This window comes from Bombina bombina, chromosome 1, assembly GCF_027579735.1.
Source record: "Bombina bombina isolate aBomBom1 chromosome 1, aBomBom1.pri, whole genome shotgun sequence".
NCBI lineage: Eukaryota > Metazoa > Chordata > Amphibia > Anura > Bombinatoridae > Bombina > Bombina bombina.
In genome coordinates, this window is record NC_069499.1 from 1,415,920,707 (window position 1) to 1,415,941,100 (window position 20,394).

The window sequence follows — 20,394 nt, forward strand, 5'->3', positions numbered from 1 at the left end:
AAGGGATTAAGGCAATAAACATCACAGTCTCTGAAGACAAAAAGGGAGAATGGTACTTATCTTTATTCAGGAGATAGAGTCCCTAGTGCCGTCACTGGGTCCTTCTGTCGAATTTCCTGAAGTAGATTCCGGTGACTTGTCTGCGAATCCCCTCAGGCTTAGTTCCTTGTAGAAAAGTTGGGGATCTGTACCTGGTCTGTAGATGGTGACCCTGTTGTTGTGGTTCACAATTATTGAGACCGGAAATCCCCATCGGTATTGGACCTTGTTAGAGCGGAGGTGGGAGGTTATGTGGGAGAGTTCCCGGCGTTTCTGTAGCGTGGCAGGGGACAGGTCAGAGAAGATCTGAATCTCTTCACCCGCGTGGAGAACTGGGTGCCTCATTCTGGCGCATTTTAGGATTTCTTCCTTGTCCTTGAAGCTAAGGAACTTGACAATTATGTCTCTTGGGGGAGCTTTAGGAGGGGGCTTGGGCTTGAGTGCCCGGTGGGCTCTTTCTATGGGGATATCTTTAGCGGAGGGGGCATCCTTCGTGACCCTAAACAAAGCCTGCAGGTACCCCTCAATGGCCGGGGGGTGTACCGACTCAGAAACACCTCTAAATCTGAGGTTATTTCGCCTGCAGCGGTTGTCTAAGTCTTCCATCTTCTCTGACAGAAAGTGCAGGTGTTCTGTATGGTTCTGTATTTCTATTGAATTGGCCTGGAGATTAGTGTTAATATTTTTGTGTTGTTCTTCTATTGTTACAACCCTGTGGTCTAGTGCACTCAGATCTTTTCTTAAGTCCCCAAATAGAGACCTCATCTCCTGAAGCACTACTTTGATGTCTTCTTTTGAAGACAGATGCTGTATGTCCTCTTTAGTAACGAATGAGGGTTGCATATTGTCTGCTTGATTATCTGGGTCTATTGAAGATGCCAAATTGGTGGCCGTTGTGTCTCTGTGATTGACAGTTTTGGGGTCCATTGGTTTGAGAAAATGGCTCAAGGAGTTTGAATTGGTAGGTTTTCCAGGCTTATTTTGCCTCTTGCAGGGCATTACAATGGTAGCTAAGATTATAACTGTGAGATAGAAGTCTTGTTCCCATGGGGTGTAGATCCTGCATAAATTTGTGTACTATATCTTGTCTGTATATTTAGGTTTTCTTTTTATAAAGACCTCAGGGAAGTTGCTATGGGGTCGTTGATCGGAGAAGGCAGATCTAACTTAACACAAAACCCAGACCCTCCTCCTTTATTTTTGAAAAATAGCTCCTTGGGCCTATCTGCAAGATTATTAAACTCAGGGAACTATTGTAGAGGAGTTGCCCCCAATTGTGTAGATTTAATTCCGGAGCCTGCCCCTGTATTTTGGTGTCTGTTATACTACTATATTATTTACTATGTTCCCTCAGTGCACCTCCCGCGCTCCGGTTGAAGGCTGGGCCCAAGGGACCCGTTGCAAGATAACCCCTGCAAGCGGTGTATCCGCCTGACTGTTCAGAAGGAGAAGGGGATCAGACTGAGGCACTGTGTTGTGAGCGTAAGGGGATCAGCGGGTCTAGCTTACTGGTGTCCCTGAGTGATCCGGTGCAGTCTGTCAGTTATTTGAATGTGGCGCAGCACCGGCGGGGCCCGTCTCACCTCCCGGCAAGCTGTATCTCAGTTATGTGGTCGGATCTTCCCTAGGCGGCAGACAGTTCCGTTCGTGGATGGCAGCGGTCGGTAAGTTTCAAAGCCGCCAAGGCGTAGCGATCCCTCTTGTGTGCTGATTTTGCAGGGTCTCATACACAATCAGGCTTCAGATGCGGCGGTTGAGTAAGGCCCCAGACAATCAAGTAGCAGGTTGTTATTCCTCCGGTGTATTCACTCTCCTTACTCCGTGTCAAAGGGATCTCCTCCACAGCCTCAGGATATCTGTGTGATTTCTGGTTGTGGGAATGACGGAAATGCTGGGTTATATCATTGCTTGCCTATGTGGGTATTAAGAGCCTTTCTAATGTGCGGCCATTTCCCTGCGTGGCCAGGCTCCGCCCCGGAATATTTTAGTTTATAATATGAATTAGATTAATTTAATATAAATTTAGTTAGGGGTGTTAGGGTTAGATAGAGTTAATATAGTTAATATAAATACTATAGTAACTATATTAACCCTAATATAATTAGGGTTAATATAGTTAATATATATAATGTAATAACTATATTAACTATAATATACTTAGGGTTAATATAGATAATATAGCTGGCGGCGGGGTAGGTAGATTAAATTAGGGGTTAATAATTTTAATAGAGATGGCGGCGGTGTAAGGGGTTTACATTAAGGGTTAATAATATTGATATAGCTGGCGGCGGTATAGGGGGATTAGATTAGGGGTTAATAATTTTTATATAGGTGGCGGCGGTGTAAGGGGTCAGATTAGGGGATAGATAAGGTAGATGGCAGCGGTTTTAGGGGCTCACAGTAGGGGGTTAGTTTATGAAGATGGCGGCGGGGTCCGGGAGCGGCGGTTTAGGGGTTAATAACTTTATTAGGGATTTCGGGGGGGGGGGGGATCGCTGTTGACAGGTAGATAGACATTGCGCATGCGTTAGGTGTTAGGTTTATTTTCTAGCTAGTTTAGGGAGTTACGGGGCTCCAATAGTCAGCGTAAGGCTTCTTACGGCTGCTTTTTGTGGCGAGGTGAAAATGGAGTAAGATTTCTCCATTTTCGCCACGTAAGTCCTTACGCTGCATATTGGATACCAAACTGCGCTGGTTTGGTATACCTGCCTATGGCCCAAAAAACTACGGGCGACGGCAGAAATATACGGGCGTAACTTCTAGGTTACGCCGTATATGTGATACCAAACCAGCGTAAATATTGGCGTCGCCGGCTTTTGCGGGCGACGATTTTTATCGGATCGACCCCTTTAAAGGGATAGTAAAGTCCAAATTAAACATTTATGATTCAGATAGGGCATGTAATTTTAAACAACTTTCTATTTTACTTTTATCATCAAATTTGCTTTATTCTCTTGGTATTCTTAGTTTAAAGCTAAACCTAGGGAAGTTCATATGCTAATTTCTAAGCCCTTGAAGGCCGCCTCTTATCTAAATGCATTTGACAGTTTTTTACAGCTAGAGGATGTTAGTTCATGTGTTTCATATAAATAACATTGTGCTCATGCACGTGAAGTTATTTAAGAGTCAGCACTAATTGTCTGAAATGTAAGTCTGTCAAAAGATCTGAGATAAGGAGGCAGTCTGCAGAAGCTTAGATACAAGGTAATTACAGAGGTAAAATATATATTTCTATAACAGTGTTGGTTATGCAAAACTAGGGAATTGTAAATAAAGGGAATATCTATCTTTTTAAACAATAACGTTTTTGGTGTTTACTATTCCTTTACGTTTTATTTTTTCCTAAATCAACAAAAACTATGACACACATTCTTGGTTCTACTTTTTTCTAAAGGCCACAAAAACTAGTGTAGAGGGCCACATGTGGACCCTGGGCTGCCATTTGGCCACCCTGGATATGGAATATACAGTTTTTACAGGTGTGGCTTGTTTGCTAAGATGAGTGCACACAAGCAATTAGTGTTCCTAGATCTAGACTGTTTTTCTGTAATCAGTTTTTGCTTTAAAGGGACACAGAAGTCAAATTAAAACTTTCAAGATTGAGAAAGACTAAGAGCATGCCGTTTTAAACAGATTTCCAATTTATTTCCATTACTTAATTTCCTGCTATCCTTTTAGAGAAACTAAAGCTAAAATTAAACTTTCATAACTCAGATAACACAGGCCATTTCAATCAACTTTCCCATTTATTTCTGTTATCTAATTTGCTTTGATCTCTTGGTATCCTTTGTTGAAAATCACACCTAGGTAGGTTCAGGAGCAGCAATTCACTACTGGGAGACAGCTGCTGATTGGTGGCTGCACATATATACTTCTTGTCATTGACTCACCCAATGTGCTCAGCTAGCCCCCAGTAGTGCATGGCTGCTCCTTCAACAAAGGATACAAAGTGAATGAAGCACATTTAATAAAAGAAGCAAATTGGAAATTTGTTTAAAATGTAATGCTCTATCTGAAGCATGAAAGAAAAAAAGGGTTTATGTTCTTTTAATGTTTACTTTACTGTCCCTTTAATAGATGGAAAGTTGACACCGGGGCGGGGGGAGAATAGAGAAATGATAAAACAAAGGGCAGTGGTTTGACATTCACACAAATGTTCCACAAACTGTACAACAGTGTATATCATTTCTACAAATATTGTTGCAAGCTTTGCTGCTATAGAGTGTTAAAGATACAAGATACGTACACACTACTGGCTTCCTAAGTTACTCTTCAACGAAGGATACCAAAAGAGCAAATTTGATAATCAAATGAATTAGTACGTTTTTAAAATTGCATCTCTATCCGAATCATGAAAGTTTAATTTAATTTTCCTTGTCCTTTTAATAACAAATGATAAAATATACAAATGAATTATTAAAATAATATTACAATTACATTCAATAAAAACCTCATAATACATAAGCTTAGTCACCATACAGAATGCCCCTATTTTAGAGATGTCATACAAAGGTCTAGCAGTGTTACAAATGCCCCTACAGGAAGATTCATAGCTCCAGCTTAAATCACAAGTCTAACGTTCCAGTTAGATGTTCCACACAATCAGTGTGTTCTCTGCTGTCATTGTGTTGCTTTTTATTGCCATTTTCACCTCTTTCCATGGAATACTTGCAAGATGTGTGTCCTCTCCACAGATAAAACAGCTTTTACCATTATGTGCAAATGGATTCTCTCTGCCTTGAGATAGGTAGATTTGTTTCTGCGTTTTGAAGGGCAGTCTTTTTACAGGGGATGCCTGTGTTTCATCTTCTGATGCCTCTTTTTTTCCCAAGATTCCAGGGCATAAATTCATAAATTATAGTTTTCTTATAGCCTGGATACGATTAGTATCAACTTATTTTCCTAATCAGTTTTTTTGACAGTAGAGTCTAAGTGATCGGTTAACTTAAATATTAGATTGCGATGCTTTGTTAGCCAATTTTACAGGATAAATAATGTATTTAATGTATACTTTTATTATAAAATGTCTTACATAGCATAATTAGCTGTTATCCATAAAAGTGGAGATTTCAGCTCACTGAGAATCAGTCCATCCAAAAACCACTGGATTCCTTCTCTTTCATCTGCTGCTAAGGACTCTTCCATTATCTACAGGAGATCCTTCCTGACAAGTACATACTGCATGCAGAACTTCCATACTAAATATTTTGTGCATGTAAGAACAAGCTCAGCAGACCACATAACTGTCAAAGATCCAGTAAATGTGGTCATTTTTCTCTGTGCTTTCAAAGGTCCATAACCCTTGTTATGCTTAAATGAAACAGCATGAAAGGTTGAAACAGGGTATAGTTGCACCAAGAGACTAGAGAAACAATGAGTCCTCACTCAATGGTTAAACATTTAATTAACTGACAAGAATATTGCAGGCTGCAAATCTATGTAATGAGATGAGACAGCTGGGACACTCAGAGAGGAGGAAGACGTAGAGAGCAAAGCACACAGCAGCCCTCCATTTCTTACCATAGAGATGAAATGTGAGATAGAGAGAAAAGATAACAACTGAATACCTCCCATGTACATACAAATTATGCTGCAGCATTTACCTAACATTCTTCTTCATAGCCAGTCAAATCACGGCGCAAAGACTCCAAAAGTGAGCGATCACAAAGCCACCAAAGTAACATGGTTAATGACAAAGCACAAGCAAAACCAAGTAAGAGTTCCCAAAAGAAGAAAGACAAGGTAAGATGGAAAAATACCACATGCAACCTCTTCCTCCAGCTTTCTAACCACCAAAATGTATCCCAGTGCCTGATTAACTCGTAGTGTGACTGTAGTAGCTTTATATGTGGGAGAGGTCAGAGGCACTATTTATACCTTGCCTCAGAATTCACTCTGTTTTGACGTATTGCTATTATTTTATGACTAATCTATTGATAGAAAAAGTAGAGCCCAAACTAAAATCTGTAAAATGCTATGTTTTGATTATTATGCAACTTACTCTTGGTAAAAATAAAACTTAGAGCTGTATTATCTGATCTGTTTGCATGTCCTCAAGCTTGGCACTTTACACCATTCCAGCACTAAATTCTGGCTAACCTTTAGTTCTGCTCTGTAAACTATCCTACATTCAACAGAGCTTTAAGTGTTGCTAATTTGTATTTATTTGTAAAGCTCCAACATACTTTGAAACCGTATGACATTCGGTATGGGATTTTTAGAGTAAAATAAGCACTTACTTGAACATAATGGTTAGGAGGTAATCTGCAGAATGGGGGGAGGGGGAGATGACATGTCACCAGGATTATGTTATAAAAATATATTTACAATTGGTAGAAAGTCTGAAATCATAGTGTTCACAGGAGCAACAGAAAAAAGAAGACAAGTCAACAGCCAACAACCTGCCCAACAAAAAAGAGGACCCTAAAGCAAAGAAACGTAAGTGACAGTTCCAAATGTGAATAGATAATGTGATATTTAAATATATATTCTCATAATTAGACAAGTTGTTAAAATGACAATATGAAGCTCCCAATAAAGACAAAATAAAAGAGCAGTACAATGATTAGTATAAAATGCAGCTTTTCTAAGTATGTAATGAAAGGGACATGAAAGTACTTATATCTCTCTAATGCACCCAAAAAAGAAGATTTAACATGTACTACATAGTATGAAAGAGAGAGTTGGTCTTATCAGTCAGCTTTATTGTCAACATCAAAAGAAACAGCTTTAACTTAACCTTTTTCATACTAATATTTTAAATTGTACTCTGCATAAGCATGGATAGAACATTATAGAGTTTAATCTTGTAGTGTCTTATACACAAATATATAACGTTTCTCTCTTCTGTTTGATATTGAGAGTACCAGAGACTAAGGGCCTGATAAACTTAAATTCTCCGCTCAGGCGAGATGATCTAAATATTCTCGTCAGTACGACGGGGTCCCTCAAACATTTTAAAAACTCAAAATTTACCTTCAGAGATGTTTATCGTACTATGCAAGGTTCTGTATGTGAGAGACTCCTACATTATAATACAAGATCTTGTGTAATTTCTCTTCATGCCCGTGAGTTTTTGATTACCAGGCCCTATGATTTATCTTTAATTAAAAGTGCCAACGTCTGCTTTTTGACCATGGGGGTATGGGATGCTTCATAAATATTAACTTGGAGAGAAACTGTTGTCAGAGAAGGTTGCATTTCCTGTTCTTGTAGAGATAAAAAGAATATTGTAAAGACATGTTGGTATTATTATTACCTTCTAATTATACTTCTATTACAAATGTATCTGGCTTAATAGACTGTAGAATGATATTAAAGTTGATTGCTTCTTTAATGATTACAATATAGAATATATATATATAATTTATAGGATAAGCTCATTAGGATTGATTATGTCTAGTTAAATAAGCTCGGGATGCTTATTATCTTCTGTTTCTAAGAACACTCAGTGTATTACACTAGACTTACTGACTCAGTTTATGAAAGTGATTAAGGCTTTTCCGAATATTTATTAAAAGGCATCCTACTAGTAAGTTCTAGATATCTGGGGAGTGTGCAGAGCGAAGCTGCGTTAAACATAAATATTGTGTCAGGAACTAATTTATTCTACCTGGAGGTCAGTAGATTGAAGGAAGATGTGGCAGAATTTGTTTAGTACATTAAAGCTCTGTGGGACTATCCTTTGTGTTAATGATGACATGTTATACCCTACTTTGGCAGAAACACCAAACACCGACCAAAAAAGTGTTCGTGCAAAAACGGTTAAATCTGCATCAAAAACTGCTCCATTGCCAGAGCCAGAGCCCGAGGTAAGGGGAATTTATATCAATAAATGTCTGGTGTAGATTGGGTTTCTAAACCATTAACCCTATTTCTCATTATATTTTCATTCATATCACACACAGTTATTTAATCATGAAACCCAAGTTTTTTTCTTTCATGATTTAGACAGAATGTACAACTTTTAAAAAGTTGCCAAATTTCTTATTTTAGCAAATATGCTTTGTTCTAGATAGGTAGCCGGCACATCTGGAGAACTACATGACAGGAAACACTGCTGCCGCCTAGTGCTTTTTCAAATGTATAACACTGTTAATAGTACTGAGATATATTGCTTCAAATACGTGCCCGCTGTATGCCTCCAAAAAAGGAGTCCAAGAGAACAAAGTAAATTTTATAAAAGAAGTAAATTTTATTCTCTATTTGAATCATGAAAGAAAAAGTTTATGTTTTTATGGCTTTTTAACCATTAAATAATTATTAGCCCACTTAAACGTCCAGAATTATGGTTAAAGTTGGGCGTATATAATTAGTTACAAAACACCCACTTAATTAACTTTAGATTTCTGATTAGGCAATGAAGAGAACTGTAAATGTAAATAAGATTAGTTATTGAATGCTAAATATTACCACTGTTGTATATTCAGTATATAGTATACTCCAGTATAATTCTGATTATCCTAGTTTCATGAAGGAAATAAATAATAAAATGAACAAGAAGAAATTAAAATAAGATCTAGAGTAGGAGAAGGGTGGGAAACTATACGTCTTTGTGTCTTTAATAAAATCTAAATGATACCTTCATGAAACTAGGATAATCTGAATTTTATTTCAATCACAGAGACTCATATTTTGCTAGTTTAAAGCAAAATGGATCAGTGCACTAAAGAATAAGCAGCATTAGAGATTGGTTTGAATTTGAGGACCAATCTGCTGCATTCAAAATGGTTTGAAGGGTAGAGGATTTCAAAAAAAGGCCTTTTAAAAAGCGAAAGTTCCTATGAGCCCAAAAAGATTCCTCTACACCAGCTGTGTAAGTGTAAGATCCATTCTACCCATCTAGCTATGGTAGTGGAAGTTACAGTTGATATAAGTAATTGGGAGGAGGAAGGAGATCTAAGGGAGGAGGTTCTAGATACCTATTTTTTAAGACAATTGGCCACACAGAGATTAGGTTGGTCAGGGAAAAAAAAGATAAAAGATGGATTTAAAAAGACATTTAATCCTACAAGACAAAAGGAAAGTAACACCAAAAGGGGATAATATTTTAGAGTTAAAGTGTATAGCCTAGACATCAGAAACTCTACGAAAAGAAAAAAAAAAGACAGATACAAGTAGCTAATTTTGCAGAAAGCTGTTTCAGGGAAAGATTAGAATTAGTAAGCCAATTAGAAAGGAAAGAGATAACAAGGTCCACATCCCAGAAAAAGGAGTATTTGGAGGAGGAAAATATAGGGATAACGACCTATAGGAATGTCATTGCTAAAGTTATGACCTGTTGAAATGGCTGAGCGAGCAAGATTGATAGCGGGATAAGCAATGCCATCATCGAAAATGGAAGATAGGTAATTTTTAACGTGGATTAGAGAGGCTAAAAATGTATTCATGTTCCTTTGTGTGTACCAGTCAGACATTTTGACCAGGCTGAGAGATATGTTTTAATTGTACCTGGAGCCAATGACTCTTGTAGGAGAGAGTGAGATCTCTCCGAAAATGTCATTGAAGAGAGCCCCTGAAATTCCTCAAGCTACAAGATTGAGAGAGCCCTCTAGAACAAAAGTGTGGGGGTTGTCTAATGGGTCTACAAGAAAATTTGGAAGGGGATGAATTAAGAGCGGGAGAAGGAAGGAAAGTTCTAGCAGAGAGGGATAACATGAGCTGGCCAAAGAGGAGTTATGAGGAGAAGTTAAAATTTGATATCTGCAGAGATGGGTAAAGGTTGTGGGAGTCATAGAGAAAGGGGGGAAAGCATAAGTTCAGTGACTGAACCAAGTCTGAAGAAAGGCGTCTACCACAGCAGCTTCCGGATCTGGATGGCAACTGAAGTAGGATTTCATTTGGAAGTTGGATCTGGAGGTGAAGACTTTGGGAAGTAACTTCAAATCGTTGGAGTCCTGGAGATGACGAGATCCCCAGTCCGCTGTGTAATTTGGAAGGCCAGGTAAGTATTCTGCTTTAATGTTAATATTGTTCTCCAAGCAATGGTGAACAAAATATTTTCTTATATCGGAAAGGGTTTTTGATTTGATACCCTCCAAATGGTTCAAGTATCTAATGGGGGAAATGTTGCCCATGCAGAGAATAGCCAAAGTAGGAGAAGTATTTCGGCCAAAACTCTTTATTGCAATAGAACCCACATGAAGTTCCTTGAAGTTGATGTAAAGATTTGTCTTTACATTTGTCCATTTCCCGCTGGTGATAAGAGGACCACAATGTGCTCCCCGACCTGAGTTGCTTGCGTCTGCTTTGACTATGAGGTCAGGTATCCATGTGAGCAATCCACCAAAGGAGTTCTTTACGGCTTCTAGGGAGAAGGAGATGGGGTGAGAGTAGGAGAGTCATTTGTGAAGAAAAGAAACTGAGGCGTTTTAAGGCACAACGTGTAGAGGGGCAGGAAAGATGGCTTGGATTGAGGATGAGAGTAACCCAATGATCTGAAGAATCTCAGAGGAAAATAAGGTTTTTGGTTTTAAAATCAGGGAGTTTTTTGTGTGAATTTTGTCTTTTGGGAGACGGAGGATGGAGAATCGAGTTTCTATCTGGAAGTCTAGGAAGATTAAATTCTGAGTAGGGGAAAGGACTGATTTATCTTTGTTTATGAGAAATCCTAGGTTCTCTATAAGATTTGTGTGAAATTGTGCAAATTGTTCGTGAGCATTATTATTATTATTATCAGATATTTATAAAGCGCCAGCAGATTTCACAGCGCTATACAAGTAATTATAAAAAAATACAGGGATGCATTACATACACAAACGAGTACAGTAGGGGTACATTACAGTTGTATGCAATAATTTAGTTATACAAAAGGAGAGGAATGCCCTGCCCTTGAGCACAATCAGTAGTAGTTCAGATATATATTTGTTTTGTGTGTTCAAAGGTATCCTGCAATATTGTACCATAGAGGCGCCCTCTCTGGTTTTATATTTCCACAGTTCGTATGCTCCACAGAATAAGTTAACCCGCTGTTTGGTAAAAGAGCAGCCTAAGGAAGAATACCTTTTGGGACTTATATATTTTTTACTATATACTTTTTATTATTATTTTCACATAATTGATTTGTTTAGAAATGTTTTCATTGATATGGAATAAGCAAGTTTGTTAAGGAGCACCAATCAGGACGATTCGACCTTGGTTGATAAAACTTTAATTTCCAGCACATAATTAAAAACTTGGTAATTTTTAACTTACAATGCAATATCTATAAGCCATAGAGAGAAGGAACGAACAGATCCGGCTTACGCGTTTCGGCATAGGCCGTAGTCATAGCATAGGGATCTAAACTCCTTTCCTCTATTTAAAATACTAACACATTTTCTATTGGTCACACCAGGTGACTTCTCTCCTATTGGACATTGTGATTAGGTGTTGTCTATTGCTCATCACAACTGTTATCTGTGTATAATGTTCCTTCTCCTCTCAGCCACAATTACTTCATTAGCATTGTCCATGAAAGCGATGGATGTTAATATCCATTCCCTGATGGTAAAAGGGTCTAGGGTGGGATTATTAGGAACGGCTTCCTCTGTAAGATGAAAAATCTTTGCTATTGGGCCTTTAGTGTCAAGTAATTTATCTTGACAGGCTCGTAGAAGTCTGTCAGAGCCTCTCTTAAAGGGACAGTGAACCCAATTTTTTTCTTTCGTGATTCAGATAGAGCATGCAATTTTAAGCAACTTTCTAATTTACTCCTATTATCAAATTTTCTTCATTCTCTTGGTATCTTTATTTGAAAAGCAAGAATGTAAGTTTAGATGCCGGCCCATTTTTTGTGAACAACCTGGGTTGTTCTTGCTGATTGGTGGATAAATTCACCCACCATTAAACAAGTGCTGTCCAGGGTACTGAACCAAAAATTTTGCTGGCTTCTTAGCTTAGATGCCTTCTTTTTCAAATAAAGATAGCAAGAGAATGAAGAAAAATTGATAATAGGAGTAAATTAGAAAGTTGCTTAACATTGCATGCTCTATCTGAATCACAAAAGAAAAAATGTGGGTTCAGTATCCCTTTAAGGTTTGCTCCCTGTGAACCTAAAAAATTCATAATATCTGGGTCAATTTAGGGGATAGTGGTGGCATTATTAGGGAGGGTGGGTTTGGGACATTCAGTGCTTAATTTGGAATGTACTGAGTGAAGAACAAATATAATGATCCATATAGGGCCAGATTACAAGTGGTGCGCTAAATTTTACTTTTGTGAAAGCGATATTAGCGCTCCACTGGGTAATGAGCGCTGGTATTACAAGTTGACAGCAGCTGGGAAGCATTGCACTCACGAGAGCGCACTTCCATAGGCTCCTATGGAAACCTCGTTGTCATGCTGTGAGACAGGACATGAGAACCTTGCACAGCGATGGCAGCAAAGTGTAAATATATATGTATATGAATATATACATATATATTTATGTGTTAATATGTGTATGTACACATATTAACACATAAATATATATGTATATAAGCATATACATATAGATTTACTGGGAACACACAGTTCCCATAGACCGCAATATAAAGGCACTTTTCAGTGCCGTTTTTTTCTAACACCCCACACCTGCCAACTTTAACCCTTTAAAACTGCCTTGTGCAGTTTTTTTATTTTAAAAAAATGTTACTTTTTTGAAAAAACAAACAAACTATAATACCCTCTATTTTGAGGGCATTTGGGCCACTTTTAGAAAATTAAACAAAGCTCGCAGTAGCAATAACCAGTCACTTGTAATGGCTGGTTATTTATTGCGCACCCGCAAACGGGGCGCAACATAAATTAGCTCTCCACTTGTAATCTTGCCAATAATCGGCACTTTCCCTTGAAGGGAACCCACAAGATGTGGGCAGGAAGAAAGGGTGGGAAACGAATTGTGGGAAGGACTGACTAAACATGGTGCTGTGCATGTGATGTGTGAGAGGGGAGAGAAGTTGAGGGTAGAGGATGAAACGCTCTAACTGAAACCTGAGGTAAACTGAAGGGAAAACAAGTCTGGAAAGGAAAAATAAATAATAAAGAAATAGTCAAACAGAGGGAGAAAGGAGGGGGGAAAATGGTTAAAAAATGAAGGGAAAAAGAAAATTTATGCTTACCTGATAAATTTATTTCTTTTTTGACACGATGAGTCCATGGAGCATCATAATTACTAATGGGATATTCACCTCCTGGTCAGCAGGAGGCAGCAAAGAGCACCACAGCAGAGCTGTTAAATAGCTCCTCCCTTCCCTCCCACTCCAGTCATTCGACCGAAGTTAGGAAGAGAAAGGAAAAGCCAAGGTGCAGAGGTGTCTGAAGTTTATAATAACCCACGACCTGTCTAAAAGAACAGGGCAGGCCATGGACTCATCGTGTCAAAAAATTTTTTTTATTATCAGGTAAGCATACATTTTCTTTTCTTTTTTAAGACACGATGAGTCCACGGATCATGATAATTACTAAGGGATTCAATACCCAAGCTAGAGGACACAGATGATACGGGAGGGACAAGACAGGGAACCTAAACGGAAGGCACTACTGCTTGAAGAACCTGTCTCCCAAAAGCGGACTCAGCCGAGGCAAAAATGTCAAATTTGTAGAACTTTGAAAAAGTGTGAAGAGAGGACCAAATTGCAGCCTTGCAAATCTGTTCCAAAGAAGCTTCCTCTTTGAATGCCCATGAGGAAGCAACAACCCTGGTGGAATGAGCCATAACCCTCTCTAGAGGCTGCAGTCTAGCAGTCTCAAATGGTAAATGTATGATACTCCTCAGCCAGAAAGAAAGAGAAGTAGTCGTAGCTTTCTGTCCCTTACGTTTTCCTGAGAAAACCACAAACAAGGAAAAAGACTGACAATAGTCCATAGTCGTTTGCGAAAGTCCTTAGTCGCTTGCAGGTAAAACTTTAAAACACGGACCACGTCCAAATTGTGCAGAAGTCTTCCCTTTTGAGAAGAAGGATTAGGACACAAGGAAGGAACAACAATCGCCTGATTAATGTTTTGATCAGGAACAACTTTAAGAAGAAATCCTAATTTAGTAGGAAAAATTACCTTATCTGAATGGAAAATAAGATAAGGAGACTCGTACTGTAATGCTAAAAGCTCTTACACTCTCCGAGCAGAAGAAATAGCAACAAGAAATAAAACTTCCCAAGATAACAACTTAATATCTAAGGAATACATAAACGCAAATGGAGCCCCCTGAAGAACTATGAGAACGAAATGCAGACTCCATGGAGGAGTAATTGTTTTAAATACAGGCTTGATCCTGACTAAGGCCTGACAAAAAGAATGCACATCTGGAACATCCGCCAGATGTTTGTGCAACCAAATAGATAAGGCTCAGATTTGACCCCTTATGGAACTAGACGATAAGCCTTTCTCCAAACCTTCTTGGAGAAAAGACAAAATTCTAGGGATCCTAACTCTACTCCATGAGTAGCTCTTGGATTCACACCAATAGAGATATGTACGCCATATCTTATGGCAATCTTACTAGTTACAGGCTTACGAGCCTGAATCATGGTCACTATGACTGAGTCAGAAAGCCCCACTTGGAGAAAATTAAACATTCAATCTCCAAGCAGTCAGCTTCAGAGGAATTAGATATGGAGAAGAAATGGCCCTTGAATTAAAAGGACCTTCCTCAACGAAAGTCTCCAAGGCTGCAGAAATGACATGTTCACCAGATCTGCATACCAAATTCTGTGAAGCCAAGCAGGAGCAATGAGGATCACCGATGCCCTCTCCTGCTTGATTCGAGCAATGACCCGAGGAAGAAGCGCAAATGGAGGAAATAGATATGCTAGAGTACAGGTCCAAGGAACCGTCAAAGCATCTAACAGTTCTGCCTAGGAATCCCTGGACCTCAACCCAAATCTCTGGAGCGTGGCATTTTGTCGGGATGCCAAGAGATCTAATTCCGGCTAAACCCAACTGAGAATCAGGCTGGAGAACACTTCCAGATGGAGTTCCCACTCCCCCGGATGAAAGCTCTGCCTGCTCAGGAAGTCCGCCTCCCAATAGTCCACCCCTGGGATGTGGGTCGTCGACAGGCAACAGGAATGGGCCCATTATTTCTGGTTACCTCTGTCATTGCTAAGGAACTCCTCGTTCCTCCCTGATGATTGATGTAAGCCACAGAAGGTATATTGTCCGACTGAAACCTGGGCCAGGCCAGAAGAGACTTGAAGATCGCTCTTAGCTCCAGAAAGTTTATAGGTAGAACAGACTCTGACTGAGTCCAAACTCCCTGAGCCTTTAGGGAGCCCCAGACTGCTCCCTATCCTATAAAGCTGGTGTCTGTTGCGAAAGCAGGTACCCTGGGAAGGATGATCCAGAGACAACCACTATTGAAGCAAATCCCTTGTCTCCTGGTCCTATTCGAGGAGACAAGTCCGCATAATCTCCGTTCCGTTGCTTGAGCATGCTTAACCGAAGCACAGCAAACAGTGATCCCAAAACCCTTGTGAAAATTCTGGGAGTTGTAGTCACTAACTGGAAGCGTTTGTCCAGAAAGCAAACCTTAGGAACTTGTGATGATCCCTGTAAATGGGAACATGCAGGTACGCGCCATTTAAATCCAATGTTGTCATAAATTTACCCTCTTGGATCAATGGGAGAATGGAACGAATAGCTTCCATCTTGAAGGACAACACTCAGAGAAAATAGTTTAGACTCTTGAGATCCAAAATTGCCTTTAAGGTTCCCTCTTTTTTTGGGAACCATGAACAGATTGAAATAAAATCCCAAACCCTGTTCTTGTAGCGGAACAGGAATGATCACTCCCAGGACGGAAAGTTCTCCTACACAGTGTAAGAATGCCTCTCTTTTTGTCTTGTCTGCAGACAATCCTGGAAACAGAAACCTGCCTCTGGGAGGAAAACTTTTGAACTCTAACCTGTATCCCTGGAACACTATCTCTATTGCCCAGGGATCCTGAACCTCTCGAACCCAAGCCTGAGCGAAGAGGGAAAGTCTGCCCCCTACAAGATCCGGTCCAGAATCGGGGGCATGCCCTTCATGCTGTCCTTGAATCAACAGCAGGCTTTTTGTATTGTTTTCCCTTATTCCAAGATTGATTGGGTATCTATGCAGGTTTAATCTGTTCCTGTTTGGAGGTAGTAGAGAGAGAATTTCCCTTGAAATTTTGAAAGGAACGAAAATTGCTCTGTCATCCTCTTCTCTATCGTGAGGGAGGAGACCCTTACCTCCCGTGATGTCAGAGATAATCTCCCACAGGCCAGGTCCAAACAAGGTCTTCCCCTTGTAAGGAATAGCTAAAAATTATGTATGTATGTATGGGGTACTTGGAAAGTATGGCTAATCACCCGTAAGGGTCTCAAGGCGCCGCATGAAATGTTGAGTGGACTTCGCCGGGAACTGAACCTGCAACCCTTGGGTCGCTACAGAACTTATCCACAGTGCCTTAGCATGCTGAGCTATCTGATAAGGTACAGAAACTTAGACTTAGAAGACACACCTGCAGACCAAAGCCTTAACCATAAGGCTCTGCGAGCTAGATAGAGAAACCCAAAATCTTTGCTCCCGGCTTTGATAACTTGAAGGGAAGTATCCGTAATAAAGGAATTAGCCAGCTTAAGGGCTTTTATCCTATCCTGAATTTCTGTCCTGATAGCATCAGGCCTCAACCAATATGCTGCCACCTAGTGACGGTAGCAGTGTACACAGATGGCTGTCATTGTAAGCCCTGGTGTACAAAAAACTTTTTTTTTTTTTTTTAAATTATGACTGAGGAGTCGCTGTAGTCCAATGTAGCTAAAACCTCCTTGAGTAACAGACAGAGGTGATGTGGCTTAAACTTGAAAGATACAACTTCCGCATCAACAAGAAGAATTACACTGTGTTAGAGACCTCTCTTGCTGAATGTTATTGGGAAAGCAGATAACGCATTAGAACACATGAGAAGCGCGAAGTCTAGTAAAGTAACTCAAATAAGTTATAGAGGAAGCGCAGGGCACTTCATGTGAGGGCAATAAAATTTGGGACTCCAAAGGAGAAAATTATATATATTGAACCTTGTAATTCAATTTCTGAACAACCTCTTTGGAAAATGTTGTCTCTGAAAAAAGGACTATCCCTAAGGATTAAATTCCATACATGAGGAACAGTAAAAAAGTTGGTGGCTAAACATTGTGTAACAACACAAAAGGAAGAGACCCTCTTCATAGCCTCTTGGTCCATTCTGGTTCACAAAAACCCAAGAGCTTCCAAAGAATCCTTTAATCTTTTAATAAATGCAAACTATACAAAAACGATACTGTCACTTTAAATTTTAAAAAGAGTAACTTTTTTCCTCTTTTCATAAATTGCTGTAAATCGGGCAGAACAGCTTAAATAAGTTTTGCAATTTATCAAAACCCCTCAGCAGGAAACTGCTGAGGTGCTTGTCTGAACAGAAAAACTATCTCCCTCTGAGCAGTATGTTCAGGATCCGGAACTCCACCGCAACAGGGAAAAACATAATTTATGTAAGAACTTACCTGATAAATTCATTTCTTTCATATTAGCAAGAGTCCTTGAGCTAGTGACGTATGGGATATACATTCCTACCAGGAGGGGCAAAGTTTCCCAAACCTTAAAATGCCTATAAATACACCCCTCACCACACCCACAATTCAGTTTAACGAATAGCCAAGAAGTGGGGTGATAAGAAAGGAGCGAAAGCATCAAAAAAATAAGGAATTGGAATAATTGTGCTTTATACAAAAAAATCATAACCACCACAAAAAGGGTGGGCCTCATGGACTCTTGCTAATATGAAATAAATGAATTTATCAGGTAAGTTCTTACATAAATTATGTTTTCTTTCATGTAATTAGCAAGAGTCCATGAGCTAGTGACGTATGGGATAGCAGATACCCAAGATGTGGAACTTCCACGCAAGAGTCACTAGAGAGGGAGGGATAAAATAAAGACAAGAAAAAATAATCCACTACCCAAATCAAAAGTTTCAATTTTTATAATGAAAAAAACTGAAGTTATAGGCAGAAGAATCAAACTGAAACAGCTGCCTGAAATACTATTCTACCAAAAACTACTTCTGAAGAAGAGAAAACATCAAAATGGTAGAATTTAGTAAAAGTATGCAAAGAAGACCAAGTCGTTGCTTTGCAAATCTGATCAACAGAAGCTTCATTCTTAAAAGTCCAGGAAGTAGAAACTGACCTAGTAGAATGAGCCGTAATCCTCTGAGGCGGGGATTAACCCAACTCCAAATAAGCAAGATGAATCAAAAAGCTTAAACCAAGATGCCAATGAAATGACAGATGCCTTCTGACCTTTCCTAATGCCAGAAAAAATAACAAATAGACTTGAAGTCTTTCTGAAATCTGAGTAGCTTCAACATAATTTCAAAACTGTTACCTCATCCAAAGAATGTAAGAATCTCTCCAAAGAATTCTTAGTATTAGGACACAAGGAAGGGACAATAATTCCTCTACTAATGTTGTTAAAAATTCACAACTTTAGGTAAAAATTGAAAAGAAGACAGCAAAACCACCTTATCCTGATGAAAAATCAGAAAAAGGAGACTCACAAGAAAGAGCAGATAATTCAAAAACTGTTCTAGCTGAAGAGATGTCTAAAAGGAACAATACTTTCAATGAAAGTAATTTAAATGTCCAAAGAAAGCACATGCTCAAACGGAAGAGCCTGTAAAGCCTTAAGAACCAAATTAAGACTCCAAGGAGGAGAAATTGGCTTAAATGACAGACTTGATACGAACCAAAGCCTGAACAAAACAATGAATAACAGAAAGATTAGCAAATTTTTCTGTGAAAACAGCACAGAAAAAAACAGAGATTTGTCCTTGCAAGGAACTTGCAGACAAAAACCCTTATCTAAACCATCCTGAAGAAACTATAAAAGCCTAGGAATTCTAAAATTTATGAGAAGAGCATCAAGAGATGTAAATCTTTCAAACTCGATAATAAATCTTACTAGACACAGATTTATGAGCCTGCAACATAGTATTAATTACTGAGTCAGAGAAATTTCTAAGACTAAGTACTAAGCGTTAAATCTCGATACCATCAAATTAATCATTTGAGTTCCTGATGGATAAAATGAATGTTAAGATATAAGGTCTGGCCTTAATGGAAGTGACCAAGATTGGCAACTGGACATCCGAACAAGAACCATATACCAAAATCTGTGTGGCCATGCTGGAGCCACCACCAACACAAAAGATTGCTCCCTGATGATTTTGAAAATCACTCTAAAAAGAAGAACCAGAGGCGAAAAAGATATAGGCAGATTGATAACTCCAAGGAAGTGTCAATGCATACACTGCTTCCGCCAGAGGATCCCCGGACCTGAATAGGCACCTGGGAAGTTCCTTGTTTAGATGAGATGCCATCAAATCTATTTCTGGAAGCCCTGAACAATTTTAAAAAAATACATCTGGGTAAAGAGACCATTCTCCCGGATGTAAAGCTTGATTGACAGAGATAATCCGCTTCCCAATTGTCTATACCTGGGAAAAGGACCACAGAAATTAGACAGGAGCTGGATTTAGCCCAAGCAAGTATCTGAGATACTTCTTTCACAGCCTAAGGACTGAGAGTCCCACCCTGATGGTTGACATACGCCACAGTTATGACATTATCTGTCTGAAAAACAATAACGTCTCTTTCTTCAAAAAGAAGCCAAAACTGAAGAACTCTAAAAAATGCACGGAGTTCCAAAATATCGATTGGTAATCTCGCCTCCTGAGATTTCCAAACCCCTTGTGCTGACAGAGATCTCCAGACAGCCTCCCAACCTAAAAGACTTGCATCTGTAGTGATCATGGTCCAGGTTGAATGAACCGAAGAGACCCGTAGAACTATATGATAGTGATCTAACCACCAAATCAAAGATAGTTGAACATTGAGATTCAAAGATATAAAAAGTGATATCCTAGAATCCCTGCACCATTAATTCAGTATAAAAAACTGGAAAGTTTTCTTATGAAAATGAGCAAAGGGAATCGAATCCAATGCTGCAGCCATAGTACCTAAAACTTCCATGCATATAGCAAGTGAAGGAAATAATAGAGACTGAAGGTTCCGACAAACGGAACCCAAAAAAATTGTCACTTGTCTGCTAGAGACAAAGACATTGACACAATCTATCTGGAAACCTAAAAAAGGTGACCCTTGTCTGAGGAATCAAAGAGCTTTTGATAAAAAGATCCTCTAACCATGTCTTGTTGAATCGTATGAGATTCCGCAGAACGAAAAGACTGAGCCAGTACCACGAGACCGTCCAATAAGGAAACACTGAGAACCTTGAAAAGATTCTTAGAGCTGTCGCTAGACCAGAAGGAAAAGCAACAAATTGGAAATGCTTGTCAAAAAAAGAGAATCTCAGAAAATGAAAATAATCTGA

General features: G+C 39.2%; 1 protein-coding gene across 2 annotated transcripts in view; it reads left to right on the top strand.

Annotated features, from left to right (window-relative positions):
* LRRC71 (leucine rich repeat containing 71) overlaps positions 1–20,394 on the top strand; it is a 91,208-nt gene that overhangs the window by 38,234 nt on the left and 32,580 nt on the right. For both annotated transcript variants that reach the window (XM_053695831.1, XM_053695839.1), the window contains exons 12-14: positions 5,662–5,781; positions 6,402–6,477; positions 7,762–7,850. In XM_053695831.1, coding sequence (XP_053551806.1) covers positions 5,662–5,781; positions 6,402–6,477; positions 7,762–7,850 — 285 coding nt within the window. The remainder of the gene's footprint in view (positions 1–5,661; positions 5,782–6,401; positions 6,478–7,761; positions 7,851–20,394) is intronic.